At 44.2% G+C, this 16,152-nt stretch overlaps 1 protein-coding gene across 3 annotated transcripts in view; it reads left to right on the forward strand.

Annotated features, from left to right (window-relative positions):
* Dis3l2 (DIS3 like 3'-5' exoribonuclease 2) overlaps window positions 1-16,152 on the forward strand; it is a 328,899-nt gene that overhangs the window by 136,438 nt on the left and 176,309 nt on the right. For all 3 annotated transcript variants that reach the window (XM_036173185.1, XM_036173187.1, XM_036173186.1), the window contains exons 7-8: window positions 10,164-10,267; window positions 13,420-13,667. In XM_036173185.1, coding sequence (XP_036029078.1) covers window positions 10,164-10,267; window positions 13,420-13,667 — 352 coding nt within the window. The remainder of the gene's footprint in view (window positions 1-10,163; window positions 10,268-13,419; window positions 13,668-16,152) is intronic.

A 16,152-nucleotide genomic window follows, 5' to 3' on the forward strand; every position in this document is an offset into this window, starting at 1 on the left:
AGTTGCAGGGAATTGAACTCAGGACCTCTGGAAGAGAAGTCTTAACCTCTGAGCTATCTCTCCAGCCCCCCAAGAATGTTTTTGCTTGTGGTGTTTCATCACAGTAATAGTAACCCTGACTAAGACACTAAGGTACTCAGAGGCCTGTGTAGCCAAGTCCAAGGAGGGCCTAACATCTTCTCAAACCAGCAATAGAACTTGGTGTCATCCATGCAGTGTCTGTTTCTCAGGCATGCACAATGCAAGTTAATAAAATCATGGGTGCGTCCACCAAGATTTTTGCGAGAAAGCTGGGAATCATTAAAAAAAAAAAAAAAAAATGGGATCATTTTTATTTGTGGGGAGCCCCTGAGAGGTCAAGATGTGAATGTAAAGTTTGTCTTATAATTGAGAACTCAGAATACTGAAGATGTCTGAAATATGGTATGCTTGCTATGGACAACTTCAGGCAGTGAGTGGAACTGGCTTGGGTCGTGTGTGCTGCAGGCTGCCAGGCTATAGGACTGGGGCTGCTGAGGCCCCGTTTGTGCTTATGTTGTGATACCATGTGCTCCAGATGCTGGACAGCTACAGGATTTGCTCTTTCCCTGCAGGGTTGCATCTTGCATAAGTCTTCCTTGCTATCCTCCTGTTGTACCCTGTAGGAATGCAAATGTTTGCTTTGTGTGATTGTATATTGGGAGAATATAACAGCTAAGACTTTAACTCAAGTCTCAAAACAAAGGGCGGGGTGGGAGACTTTAGACTTTGTAACACTGTTGGAACTATTAAGACTGTGGAGACTCTGGATGTTGGACCAAATGTGCTTTTGTATTATGAGATGGCCATGAGCTTTGGGGGACATAGGGTAGAAGATTATGGTTTGAATCTGAAAACTGCCCCACAGGCTCATGTTTTGAATGTGCCGACTAGGGACTAGGTGTTAGAGGTATTCCCTTATGGGCAGAAACACAGGACAAGGAGCCATGAACATGGCTGGCTTCTTCCTTAGCCTCCTGACCTGAGACAAAAGCCTGGCAGCTTAAAGCAAAGGTCTTTCAGGGGGGTTTCTCCCACTGATGGGCCCCTGCTGATGGGATGCCTCAACAAGTTCCAGGCCAGCTCAGGATGTGTTTATACAACAGTGGTGGGCCAGTCAGTCAGTCATCCTGCCTTTCTAGAGTGGGGGGACGACCCTTCAAGGGCTTTATAGGACCCCAGGCCCCGAGGAGAGACTAGGCTTGGGCTTCTCGAGTCCCCCTCTGGTTCCTGGAGGGTCTTTGTCCCTGTGTGCCTTTAGTCAACCTTTAAAAAAAACTTTTCTTTAGCTGGGCGGTGGTGGCGCACACCTTTAATCCCAGCACTTGAGAGGCAGAGGCAGGCGGATCTAAGTGAGTTCGAGGCCAGCCTAGTCTACAAAGCAAGTTCGAAGACAGCCAAGACTGTTATGCGGAAAAACCCTGTCTTGAAAAAAACAAAACAAAACAAAAAAAAGAGCCTGATTTTACCGGCTTGGGGAAAGAATTCTTAGTACCAGGGTGATGCTTCAGTGGTCAAGAGGACTTGGACTTAGTTTCTAGTACCCACTTGGTGCCTTACAGCCACCTGAACTCCAGTTCTCGGGAGCCCCTGCTCCCGTGCTCTTTTCTGACCTCGGCAGGCACTGTGCGCGAATGATGCACTTAGATTAGCTCAGGTGAAACACTCACACACAGAAAATAGTAAATCTACAACTGTTTTAAAGAGTCCGCATGACATTGTAGATGTGATTAGTGTTGTGGAGAGAGAAACAAAGCCCACATTCTTTATAAGAATCTGAGACCTTCGGACTGTTACACCATCAGGGCAGACCTGGAGCAGATGTTCTCTCAACATGGTCGAGCTGACTGACTGGGCAACCATTGCCACTCTTGAATTGGTTTAAGAGCTGGCAATGCCTTTGGCTATCTGGCAAAAATCAGGTGGAAATTCTTTTAAAAGAAAGGTTTCTTGAGCATAGGCCTCACATCATTCAGTGACCAGCCCATAAATATACCCAGGCACTCAAGGGAAGCAGAGGCCAGAGTTAAAACAAGAAAGAAACCACAAACAATGAGTACCTTAAAAAAATATTATCAGGGCGGGAAAGATGGCTCAGTGGTTAGAGCATTTGTTGTTCTTCAAAGTGCTCAGGTTCAATTCCCAGCAACCACGTGGTGGCTCATGGCCATCTGCCACTCAAGGCCCTTGGGATTCAACATCCTTTCTGACCTCTGAGGGCCCTGAATGCATGTGGCATACAGACCTACATGCAGCCAAATTACCCATACACATAAAAATTTTAAAAATTATATTATTAGACACTGGAATCATCTCGGTCTGAAAGATGTCTCTTTTCTCTGTTGAAAGGAATGGAAGGTAAGCCTAGAGATAGTGCAAAAACTATGAGTTGTGTCGTAGCAAATTGGAAAAGAAGTGAAAATAACTTTAGTGAAATTAAAGACTAAATGCCAACAGACAGACGAATCTTGCTGTGGAAGCTGTAGCGTCATGGTGTCACCCAGTCCACCTTTTTGCCCAAGTAGCCTTACTTGCAAATGTTGGTTGCCATGAGTCATTGGTCTGGTTCGAGGTTTTCGGCTTCTACTACACTATCCGTTCTGGAGCCTCAAGGAGGTCCTCTCAGATATCCTGTTGTTGCCCTTTGCCATGGAGATCCTTCAGCTTTGGTTCTGCAAGGCCAGCGCCTTCATGCACTCCAGCAGGTCTTAGATGGGGTAGATGTTGGGGTGCGCCAACTCAAAGCCCTGGATCTGGGCTGGGATAGTAGCTGAGGTGGTCAGGCCACCTGCCCTCCTGCACCTGCACCCCCTGGGCCAGCTCTCCTGCCTGTGGTGGCTGACAAGGGGCAGGACTGGCTCTCTCCCATTCTCATACCACTGGGGCCAGCTCGCCAGCACTGCTCTGGTGAGAGGTGGGACCAGCTCACCCAAAGTCAGTGGGGCTGACTCTGCCCCTCCTATGCCACCAGGGTCAGCTCTATGGGCTTTGTCTCTAGAGGTGCAGGGCCAGCTCTCTGGAACCCTGATCTCCAGGGCCAGCTTTCCCATGCTGCCCAGGTTGGGTGAGGGCAGCTTTCCTGTACCCACAGCACTGTACTGCTAGCAAGGGCCTAGGCAGTGCTCCACCCATTCCATCAGGCCCTCCTTTATTGTGCTGCCCAGGTGAGGTGTGGGGCCTGCTCTCCTGAGTGCTGCAGCCATCAAAGGGTGGAACCACTCACCAGCTCTCACACCTTGGGGGCCAGCTCTCTTGTGCTACCCAGGTGAGGGATGGGTCCTGTTCTCCCACCTCACATCCTCAGGCAGGCTTCCCACACGCACACCACCAGAGCTAGCTCTATTATGCTGCCCTCTGCCATTGACTTTTTAATGTAATATAATTCTGATCATGTCAACTTCACATTTTTCAATGACGTTCTATCTCTAAGGTATAAAATAAAACTCCTTAGAGAGTCACATAAGACCTTCCATGGTCTGGTCCTTACACTCAGCTACACAATGCCTTCCTTTACTCAGTTTATCCTTGTGCACTCTTCTCCCTTCTGGAATTCCCCCAAGGTCTGTCCCTCCAGCCAAGTCCTACTCAGCTTTCCTACTTCAGCTCTGAGGTTAGGTGCTATGTCAACTCTACCCAGTTCCTGTCACATAACCCGGGGACACACTGCTTGCCTGTAATTACCAAACCATGTATTTCCAGTACGTGTTACAGCTCTGTTTGCCTTCTATCCCAGGTGCTCCCTGGGGATGTAGACAGTAGTCAGACAGTACCTAACATTCCATAGGGCTTTTGCTGACTTCAACAGTACCTTGATTTGTATTTATGTGGCCCTTTCTGTCTTACTCTGATCTTGCTTGTATGGAGGAGACTGGGTCACCATAGCGAATGCCTGCATGCTGTCCTCTTCTGGCTCTACACCTTCATTACCCTAGTTTCCTGATGAGACTGGGATAACAGTGCCCTCTTGCCATAGTGTGAAGCTGTGCTGTGAACACAGTGAGTAATGTACATGTGGGGAAGGAACATGCTGAGAAAATTCTCTGGCATTGCAGCTTCTTTAGTTTTAAAGGAGAGTTTAGTAACTTGCTTGGGTTGGAATTTGGTGCCCCAGGGACTGTCTCTCCTAAGCCTAAGTCCTTGCAGGAGCTGAGTCCTAGCATAATCACCAGCTCATTATGCCCCACAAGCCATTAGCAGATCAAATGATTATTCACAGTGAATGTCCTGTGAGGACCATGTTGTCATTTCTACATCTCACTGGGAGGAGGGGCCCATGATGTAAGGTTTCCTAGTTGATTGATTTTGAGAATCTGCAGGGAGCATATCTTTAATTTCAGTTTTTGGAAATCACACATTTCTATTGTCCTTTTTACTGGCTTGTTTTTGTGTGTCAGCTTGACACAAGCTGGGATCATCGAACCTCAGATTCAAGATTCAGCTGTAAGGCATTTTCTCAATTAGTGATCATTGGGGGCGGGCCCAGCCCATGGTGGGTGGTGCCATCCCTGAACCCATTCGTGGTCTTGGATTCTATAAGAATTCAGTCTAAGCAAGCCAGGGGAGGCAAGCATTCCTCCATGGCTTCTGCACAACAGTTCCTGCCTCCAGGATCCTGCCCTGTTTGAGTTCCTGTCCTGACTTCCCTCAGTGATGAACAGCAGTGCTGAAGTGTAAGCTGAATAAACCCTTTCCTCACGTTGCTTTGTGGCCATGGTGTTTCACCACAGCAATAGCAACCCTAAGACACCTTTGTTCAGAGTGGAACGGGCTTAGGTTTGCCACGTCATGTGCTGCTTTTCCAATCTGATCAGTTAACATACCCGTCCCCCACTCCTGCCTTAAAGGCTTCAGCCTTATTTGTTTTTAATGTGTGTGTGTGAGTGTTTTGCTTGTTTATATGTATGTACCACATGCATTTCTGGTGCCCACAGAGGCCAGAAGGTGGTGCTAGATCTTCTGAAACTGGAGTTACAGATGTTTTTAGCCACCATATGAGGACTGGGAACTAAACCTGGGTCCTCGACAAGAGCAGGAAGTGCCCTTAACTACTACGAAATCTCTCCAGCCCCTAAACACACTTTTTTTAATTTTCGGAGCTGAGGACCGAACCCAGGGCCTTGTGCTTGCTAGGCAAGCACTCTACCACTGAGCTAAATCCCCAATCCCCACACTTTTTATTTATCCTTATTATAAATTATTTGTGGTACTGAGTATTGAACGTAGGATTTCATGTATACTAGGCAAGTGGTCTACCAGCCCCGAAAAACTTCTGATGTGTTGAGAATCATTAGGCTTGTTGGCCATTGTTTCTAAAGGAAATGCTTATCAGAGTAGTTTTTCTTAATAAGGTAAGGTTGCATTTGCATTCTGTTTTATTCAGGTGGCAGCGCTGGCCCTAGTGAACTGGAACTTTCCAACTGTTGAAATGGAATTTCAGATCATCTATAAAGAGATGAGGATTTTACTTGACTTTCTTTCCATTGTATTTCTCAGGGACTTTTGAAAATTGTTTCTATTAGTAGTGTACCTAGTTTTGAAACATTTCTCATTTATGGCTGATGAAGTGGCTGAGCAGGTGAAGCTGCTTGTCACTGAGCCCGAAGATTTGAGTCTAATCCCTGTGACTCAGTATGCACATATGTACACACACACACACACAATTAAATTAATAAGTATATAATAAAGTAATCAAAAAGAAAATTATCTTTTCAATAAATACTTTTGGTGGCCCTTGGTTTCTAGAGTTGTTTGAAACAGAAAGGACCGCAGAGCTGGCAGCTCTGTCCTGTTATGGCAAACTGAGCACTATGGAGACCCAACCTTTTCCCTGTTGAGAACCACTGGTAGCTCTGCCCACTGCTCGTGGTCCATCCTGGTATCTTATTGCTTTGTCGGAGCAGTGCTCCTGGAATCCATCCAAAACACTTTGAATTTAAACCCGTTTTTTACTTTTTCAGACCCAGCCATTCCTAGTGATGAATACATACTTAGGCCCGCACTCCCCCCACCCCCCCCCCGCCTGTTGTCACTGTCACTCCTGTAACTGGGCTCTGCTGTGTCTCACATGGATGGTGACGCTAGCTTTCAAAGCTCCTCTTGTTTGTCAGCTCCAGAGCACTAACAACTTCGAAGTCCTAACTGCATGCTGTATAACGCTCAAGAGAGCTGCTGGGATGCTTTCTGGGCTAGTGTCTGAGCTTGCCACTCTCCTTGTCTGGACCTGTACATTAGAAAGTATGTTCTGCTGAGAATACTTTGAATCCTAAAATAGTGGTGGCTTAAGTGAAAAGAAGTTATTTCTCTCATACGTTCAAGAAGACCAGATGTTGGCAGGCCACAGGTTGCAGGGTGGCCTCACAGGCCTCCTCCAGTCCTGTCCCTCTGCAGGTGATGTGGCCTGCACAGCCAAGGTGAGTGCTCAAGTGCAGCTGATACCTTTGCATTCCCGCCAGTAGGTATGAGGGAAGAGGAAGCTGGGATACCTCCTGAAAGGTATGAGCAATACTTTCCCTCCATGTTACTGGTTAGAGCTATGGCTAAAACAGGCAGTCATGCGTAGTCACAAAAAAGCCTAAAGCACATAGGCTTTTAACCAGGCTGCCCTGCTAAAATGTGGGGCTTGTATTAGGAAGAAGAGAGTAGGATTGGGCAGTAACTAAACTCTAGTTACTGCCATGGGACTTGTCCCACCTTCTCCCAGCCACGTTCTCCCCCTGTAGCAGCCCTTCCCCACCCAGCACTGTGTCTCCAGCCTGTTGGTAATGGCTGTGGCTGTCTTAGACCTTTTCTGCTTCCTCAGCAGTGACAGTGCATTGGCCCTTCCTTGTGCACGGCAGTGTGGAGCAGTGGGAAAGCTTCCTGGATTTAATAGTTGAATTGATTTGGGTTGAACCTCTGCTCTACATGGTGGACTGAAAGTTTAAGTTCAGAAGTGCACAGCATGCAAGCTGTTTTTAAAGCCATAGTCCAGCTATCCCTTTTAAGTTGTAGACTTTTGTGTTGAGCTGATTATTCAGCTTCATCCCTTGAGGGGCTCACAGGTGTGACCAGCATGTATGGCCAGCTCCAAATTAGAACTCTAGATTTCACTTCCTCCTCTAAACTTTAAGTGATGCCTCCACCAATGTGGCTGCCAAAGTCATAAACCTGGAAATAATCCTCCACTGCTCATATGTGGTGGCCCTAAATTTCTCATATAAAATTGCCACCAGTCAATCAGTTCAACTGCAAAATATAATTTAGTGCTCTAGTGCCTGCATCACGCTCTGTCCTCATTGCCTAAACTCTGGCACACCTCCTCACTGATCTCTCTCCTACTCAGTCTGCTCTGATATGCCCTGAGCTGTGCCGCCCTTGCAGCCAGACTCCTGTTGTTTCTAGGCTTATATTCTGGACTCAGGTAGCCTGCGAGGCCCCACCTGACTTCACAGCTGTTGTTCCTCACTCTCACCTGTGCAGAATCCATTCTGGCCTCTGCTTTCTGGTCTCCTTTTCTGGTCCTTGACTCTATGGTCAGGATCACAGATGCAGAGTTCCTGCTTCCACCCCCTCTTCCCCTTGCTGTTCCTGCCCATGTCATCCTTTTGTCTGGTATACATGTCATTTCCTCACAAGCCTTTCCTTAACCTCTAAACCATATTTCCTTCCCTTTCCTCTTCAGGGCTATTTTTCTTAGAATTTGTTGCAGTTTATCATTTATATTTACAGAGTGATTACTTACTAACATCATTTCTACATTCGTGTACATAAGTTTCCTGAGGTCTTAGAATGTATTTCTCTTACTAAAAATCAAATCCTCGCCGGGTGGTGGCGGCCGCTCACACCTGTAATCCCAGCACTTGGGAGGCAGAGGCAGGTGGATCTCTGTGAGTTCGAGGCCAGCATAGTCTACAGAGCTAGTCCAGGACAGCCTCCAAAGCTACAGAGAAACCCTGTTTCAAAACCTCCCCCCCCCCACAATAAAAAAAAATCCTCAATACTTAGTACTCAATAAATGTATGTCTCATAAATGAATTAATAAATGACTTCAGGTTAAACAGTGCATTATCTTTCATTAAACTGGCAACTTTACTATTCAGTGTAACAAGACATAGTTGTTGGCAGTATGTCAAGGCAAATCACCTTTGCAACAGCATTGTTTTGTTACTTTCACTGACTTATACCTGTGATTCTCACCTGCAGCACTATAAATGTCCATGTAAATTATTTGAATGTAACTTAGAACAAAGCCTTATTTTCCCCAGGATGACCTTTTGAATAGAGAACCTGGAAAGGTCATATTCAGGTATGATGGAAGGAAGTCACTCCTGGCCCACTTCTATCTCTAGGCCTTTCATTTTAGATGTAACCTGGTGTAACCTCTGGAATGGCAGACTCGCTGTTGTCAGCATGGACCTGAGGTGACAGTCACCTTAAGATGGGGCTGTCTGGGTCCATCCCAGAAAGAGGCTAGCTCTGGGTTTGGCCTGTTGTGGAAAAAGTGGTTTCAGTTGAGTGTGGTTGTATGTGCCTTTAATCCCAGCCGTCAGGAGGCTGAACAAGAAGGTTAGCCTCAGCTACTTACCAAGAGCGCAGACAAGACAGTGAAAGAGAAGAAAACCAGTTTTTTCAGCACTCTGTAGAAAACACTGACAAGGTGTGTCACATAACAAAAGAAATCAACACTCTGTGTGTGTGTGTGTGTGTGTGTGTGTGTGTGTGTGTGTGGGTGTGTTTCAGATTTTGGAAGCATCGTGATTTTATTCTATTCATTCATTCACTCATTCATTCATTCATTCATTTTCATCCTGAGTTATTGTTCTAAGATGAAAGATGGTCTTAGGTCATTACTTTTACTGATAGAGAGGCTGTTTACCACCAGAAAGTTTGTTTTTCCTTTTTGGAAAACTGAAAATTCTGCTTTCAGTAGCACTATGGTGGGAGGATTTCAGAAGATAGAAACACATAGTTTATCATTCTGGGTTTGAGACCACAGCAGTGGTTCCAGAGCTGCCACAAGAGGCGGCCAATCATGAAAAGGATCTATGTTTTTATTTGGGCCTTGGAAATGTCTAGATGACAACTACAGTCTTTCTTAGCTCCCTGTGCATTGATAATGGACCCCTGTTAATTGTTAATTAGAAACTCTGATATAGCTGGAGAAGAATGTTTTACAGGAAAAATCTAATGTAGCAAGTGAAAATACAAAACAAAACAAACCTTTAAATTTCAGAAAGTCTAATTTGCTGCTTTTGCTCAGGGGTGTTTTTAATGTAATGTTTCTGGTACAAAGCCTGGCACTGCTTCCTTGGGGAGATGTGGTTTCAGTTTCTTGGGTTAATGTGTATTATAACATTAGAGACTAGAAAATTAGCATTAGAGGACTCTAAGTACTTTATTCTTTATATAATACTACTAAGAATCTTGTTCCTTTCAGACAGTATTGAGGGTTGAATCTTGGGCCTTATGCATCTTATCCAGTGTTCATTTACAGCATCAGCCCTTGCCAACAAGGATTGAAAGCTAGGAAAATCAGAGTCTGGTTGGGTCATTCATTCAGTCAATAAATGCAACTTATTTTGCATTGTTTTGTTCATTATGGCTGGTAACAAAGTACTTTGCAAAGTACTTTGTTAATGTTTAGAGACCCTGTGATGCACCTTCTATGTTGTTGCCGTCTATGATGGGGTGGGACGTTATGGTGATGTGGTTTTGGGTCACCCATGTTCTTGTGAGCAGCTCCTCACCTGCACTCTGCAAGAATGCCCAATTAATGAAAGAAGTAGACGTTTATGTTCATTTTTATTTCATTTATTTTATCAGATGTCCATATAAATTTGCCTACCACTTTTATTCTTTGTGTGCTGAAGTCATATATAATATCTAGACCTTTCATTTTAATGCTTTCTACGTGTATAATGTTTAGTATGTTAGTAATGTAGATCAGATGTACCCTGCTGAGACCAGGTGTTCAGTGTGAGCACAGACACAGCATGGCTGGCCTTATCCAAGTCACCCGACTGCTGTGTACATTTTCTTTTGGGAAAGGAGGGGCATGGAGTGCTTGGCCTCCATGAAGCTTTCTAATAGGAATTTAAAGACCGCTGTGTACCCAGTGGACATGCAGCTAATTGGTTCCTCTTCTCTTTTTTTTCTCTCTGACTTAGGAAAAGAAGATTCTAGTGCTCCAGTTGCAAAAGATGAGAACACCACTCCCATATCACAGGACACAAGAGCCTTACCTGAGAAGTCACTGCAGAAATCAGCAAAGGTCGTTTCCTACAGATTTTTTTTCTGCTTGTCATTTGGGATGCTCATCATAACTGTAGTTGCTCAGTTAATCAGAAAGTCAGTAAAAGCCAAAAATTAAGGAAAACGAATAGGAGCTTTTGTAACTTTAAGCATACGAGTGTGTATTTCTTCTATTGATTTAAGATGCTAGTGGCGTCTTGTGGTATAGGACAAACATAGTTGACTCTTGCTCTTGGTGGCACACGTGCTGCGAGGACAGGAGATAAAGTAAAACCATGGTGGGAGACTTCCCAGACCAGAGGCACCTGTCAGTGTTCACTCTGGGAGTCACATGGCACACTCCAGCCAGCTTGCTGAGAGGAGCTCTCCTGCCTGGTGACGTGAGGGCTTCGTAAGTTGGTAGACTGTGTGTATCCTGCTGTTGCTCACGGAGTTACCCAGAGCTTCTCACGGTTCTTGGGTTGCCTCCTGTGTGTCTGGCATGAGGGATGTCTAAATGATCACTCCATATCAGCCATGTATTGTGTGTAACACATATATGCTCATGTGTATATACATACACATACATTATACATAATATACATGTGACAAAGCTATACCTGTTTTGTCTCACCTGTGCAGTATCTAAATTTTTTTAGTTCATAGTTTATATTAAACAAAGAATATTTACATAGAATATAGACTTTTTGCTTCTTTTGTCAAATCATCCTCTGACTACACTAAGCCATGGTCCTCTGTGCTGTAGTTAAAGTGGGTGGAGATAGCCTCTGTCCATGAAACTTGTGTCTATAATTTCTTGCCACCCATCAACCATGCTTATCTCTTCCCTTCTTCTCTCAGGTAATAGTTCATAAAAAATTAGATCTAAAGTTATAAGGAAAAATAGCACTTACATGCGAAAATATGTGGAGTTAGAGTCATTCCCAGGGCAACTGACATTGTAGGCATAATAGGTAATGCTCAGGTGCTCTCTATTCTTTTTTGTTGTTGTTGTTGTTGTTGTTGTTGTTTTGAGCTGAGGATATTCTTTTTAAGTTTCAAAATTAAATGGAGAATCAAGGACTTTCAGTTCAGATATGATGACATGAACTTGTTTTTCTCCTCTTACTATAACTATAAGACTTACATAACTAGAAATCTTGGAAGGACTGTAGTAAGAGGCAATCAGAGGACATCCATGAAAAGTGGGAAGGGAGGATGGGAAAGTTAGGAACCCTCGAACTACACAAAGTAGATAGTGGGGGGACCTTCCAGCCTAACAGTCAGAGGGTGACACAGGCGGTATCTCTGGATCCAGCCCAGTAATAGAAGGTGGGCCAGGAGACTCACTCTTCATATCTAACACAAAACTCTCCAGAAATACCAGGCAATTCTGGCAGCACTTGAAAAAGAAATTGGCTTGGAGCTCTGGATAATAAATGGCCAGGGGCAAGGGCTCTCCTTTCACCTCAGGCCCCTAATTTCTCTCCCTACCAGGAGACAGCAGGTATCTGATTGGCTTCAACACAAGAGAGCCATGACAAGAAGCACCAGGCTCAGGGAAGCCTTTTTCTCCTAGGAGCCAGAGACTCCTCTTTCCACCTTAGAGGTACCAGGCAGCCAGAGACCACAGTGGGAAGGGTTTTACCCCAATAAGTAGCCTGACATGGAAAGCTCCTTTCTCTTCATGTAGAGGACTTAGCCATTGGCTGGTAAGACCCTGCCTCAACAGGCTTATGATCCCTATGGCCTGGGGATCCTTCTCTTGTACTTAGAGATGCTGAGCAGTCAGGTAGTACCAGCAAGGGAGATCCTGCTGTAATAAAATACTCCAAATTAGAAGACTCTGTCCTTGAAGGCTGGAGATAGCCCTTTCCTACTTCCAGGTGGTGTAACCTGGGAGATTCCCTTCCACCTCACAGAAATAACTAGCAGACAGCAGCAGGAGTTCAGTGTTACCATATAAACAAAACATATCAAAATGATATTGAAAACATTTATCATTAGAAATGAAGTGTTCCAATAGGCTAAAATGTGCTAAAGTTGAATAAGATTTCATTCTGTCTGTGAGAGGTTTAAGTAGGACTCAGAGTCTCTTAAGGTGATGGCCAAGAGGTCTAAAATACAGTAGAAACCCCTTAAGAACTATACCAAAAATGAAACAATCATATTAAACGAGAAAAGATGTTCAGTTGATGCCAGCCTCAACATACTGGGTTGTCCAGTAAGAGCCCAATGAAGGCGTTCAACAAGTGTTACACCCTCTGGACACGTTTGAGAAAACAGGAGATGTCAGCAGTGAAACAGAAGTTGTATCCCGGTGGACAATGGTGATTTTTTTTTTAATGTTCAATAACGTTTTGTTTTGCTTCAAGGGCTTTGTTTTATTGGGGTAAGGATGGGAGAATAATTTTAAGTGTTATTGCAAACTTAAGTAACATTAAAAAAAAAGTTACTTCACTTAATATAAAACAAAGGTTTACATTGTAGTGTGAGAATCCAGACTGGAGACGACTAAGAATACATGTGCCACTTAATAGCTCTGTGACTGTGAGGGTCTTCCTCAGAGTCTCAGTACCTCAACTTCCTTGTGGGTAAAATGGGGACAGCGCCTGTACTGTTACAGGTACACGATAAGGGGCACCTGCCCTTACTTCAGGTGATACTTTGCGTATAGGTTTTTGTTTGTTTGTTTGTTTTGTTTTAAATTTTACTGGAGCTGAGGACCGAACCCAGGGCCTTGCGCTTGCTAGGCGAGCGGCTCTACCACTGAGCTAAATCCCCAACCCTGTGTAGGTTATTTTTAAAGAAAACAATTGCTGTTTTGTTCTTGGGAAATTCTGGTATTGTTTGTGCAGGCCAAGTATAACGCAGAGAAGAAACTTGGAGCCATCCACCCTGCTGGGCTACACTTACCTTTACAAGACATAGGGCATGGTTATCAAAAGCATTTTCATCTAATTTATCCATCTAGTCCATAGGTTTTTTTCTTGGATCTTTGTCCCCCCTCCCCTTATTGAATACGTAAGTTGTTGCCACTCACATATAGATCACTTAATTACAGAGTACCATAGAGAGCTATTTCATGGTGACCTCCCAAAGCTGCTAGGTCCACCCGGTTGATCAGATTCTGTTGACTTTCTGACTGATTCTCCTATAGAGAAACAGTGACTTTGTCTTTTTTGTTTTCAGGTGGTTTACATCTTGGAGAGAAAGCATTCCCGAGCAGCAACTGGCATCCTCAAACTCTTGGCTGATAAGAACAGTGACCTGTTTAAGAAATATGCCCTGTTTTCTCCTTCAGACCACCGAGTGCCTAGAATTTATGTACCTATCAAGGACTGTCCCCAGGACTTCATGACCCGGCCTAAAGATTATGCCAACACACTGTTCATCTGCCGCATCATAGACTGGAAGGAGGACTGTAATTTTGCCCTGGGGTAGGTGATCCTTGACAGACCAGTACAGGGCACAGGAAGAAGTCAGTGTGGGTGGGCTTTAGGTGAGCAGCTTCTTACTTCTTTACTAAAGCCTTAGTACTAGGGCAGTTTGGCCCTGATCTTTTAGAAGTTGCCCTTTGGTCACCTATAGATTGCTTGAGTTACCAGGCAAACACCATTGTTTTGGCATAAACTATAACACACTCTGAGCCTCTTCCTGCTGCTGTTTGAAATACCTGGGGCCCGTGTGCTGCAGAGTAGCAGTCAGTCTTCTACTGTGAGAGCCCTGCTAAACTAAGAAAAGTCCCACCGTAGTCAGGGTGTCTGGCTCCTTTGCTTTAATGTGAGCTTGAAGACAAGTTTGAGTGTTGGGTTTGTTCATGGTGATCTTCAATTGGAGAAATGCCAAAGATTCATATATGGCATTGTAGAAAGAATTGCCCCACTGTAGGAAGAATAAGCATACCATGTTTTGATGGAAGCTGTCAAAAATCATGGTCCTTAGACTATCAATGATTGTCATTTTATTTTGTTTGAAGAATCTTCTGGACCTAGCTGTCCCATAAATGTTATACCTATTTCTTTTTATATAGCTAGTATTCATTTTGAAAGAAAAGTAGTATTGTATTAGCTGCATTTTTGACCCTTTATAATGGTATCTAGTTTTTGCATCACAGAAAATGAAATGTAAGTGTATAATGTAGAGGAGTCTGTTTGGACATTTACTTGTAGTCCAGGTTAGTGATTAATCAGCTTGTCAAGATCCTCGTGGAGATGCCCTATGCTTATCAGAGACTATGGTGAATGACCTCTGGGCCACAGGCCACTATGTTCTGCTTTGATTAGGTTTATTCTACTTGCATGTACTTAATGCTTAGTCACTTAAACTAAATCAAATTGGTATAATGTGGCCCACACCTTTAATCCCAGCACTGAGAAAATGAAGGCAGGTGGATCTCTGTTAGTTCAAGGCCAGTATGGGCTATATAGAGAGTTTCAGTCCAGCAAAGGCTATATAATGAGAGCCTGTCTCAATAAATAAACAAATAAATCTATCATATATCTGTCTGTCTGTCACACTAATGCAATTTAAGAAACATCACCCCATGCCTCTTTTGCAGTTATGTGAAAGATTGGAGTAGTTTCCATGGTCTCAGAGCCACTCAGGAACTGTTGTGCTTTCTTTTCTGCCCTCTAGTATGTGGTTGTAGTGCCCTCAGTTTTAAAGCCTAACTCATTATCCAAGAGTGACATCAGCCTCTTGAGCTGCACATAGCCCTTCTCACGAGCTTGCCTGTTTCTCACCAGCAATCAGAAGGCTTGATGATGGTTGTGCCACCTGCTCCTGTTGATTGTGTTGCCGTACCCGGTTGGACAGTGACAGGGGAAGAATGCCATGTCAAAGCACGAAATCCAGCTGTCTTTTATCTGCCTTTCCACCATATCCCATTGTGCAAGCTTGATTGGGCTGTTTCCTGAGTATTCAACTCTAAGGGTGTAGTCAGGAAATCTTCCTGGTGTGAGTTTCTGAAGGACCTTAGATATTTTTCATGCACAGCTGAGCCCTTATCTCGTCAAGAACCCTTGGCTCAAGTTAAGTGCAGCAGCAGCAGCAGCAGCAGCAGCAGCAGCAGCCGCCGCCGCCACTGCTGCCACAAAGGGATTCAGACCTTGGAAACAGCAAATGTATTCACTGGTTCTAAAGAAAGAATATTCTAAAATGATAATCATGTGTTATAGAACTTCCAAAGTAAAGCTTGAATATAGTCATATTTAGATGAAAAACTATGATTTCTGTCTACATTTGTAATATAAAGACATTCAAATTGTATTTCCTAAAACTCTGCCTTCAAAATTCTTTCTGAGAAGATAAAATTTACTTGAAAAAATAAAGCCCGACGACTTCCCATAATGAAGTTCTCAGATGCCGTCTGTCTGTTGCCCGGAGGGTGAGGGCTGCAGCTGTTGAGCTGTTGGTGGTCCCCTGCTGTTTTGTTCTGGCTATCACTTACTGATCTTTAGGAACTGAGGTCACTGTTTTCCGTTCTGCACATGGTGTGCTACAGTGGCCTAGGTTTCCTCCCCCATCTTTGCCAGGCTTTGAGGTAGTAGTTGCAGTGGGTGCGTGTGTACGGTCAGCTTCCACATAAACAGTGCCTAAAAACCCAATTAGCTAAGGTGGCTTCCTCCTGAATCTCTTCCCTGTGCCTGCATCTTTCCTCTCAACAGTCTTGAGCTTCTTCTGCCTGTGGAATTATTACTAACTACTCAAATCCAAGGTTCTATTCCCCTTGAGTGGATAAATGTAGTTTAGCAGACAACCTTAAGTATGTGTAAGGTGCTGAACCACCTGAGAAGTGCAGAGGTGACTAAGCTAGAGTTGGGTCTGGAAACTGACTAAAGACCTTGATATAAATGGCAAAGATACAACTTGATTCTAAGAAATGGAATCTCACCTGCGCTAATTTAAATAAAATGGGGATTA

This window comes from Onychomys torridus, chromosome 23 (genome assembly GCF_903995425.1).
Source record: "Onychomys torridus chromosome 23, mOncTor1.1, whole genome shotgun sequence".
Classification (NCBI taxonomy): Eukaryota; Metazoa; Chordata; class Mammalia; order Rodentia; family Cricetidae; genus Onychomys; species Onychomys torridus.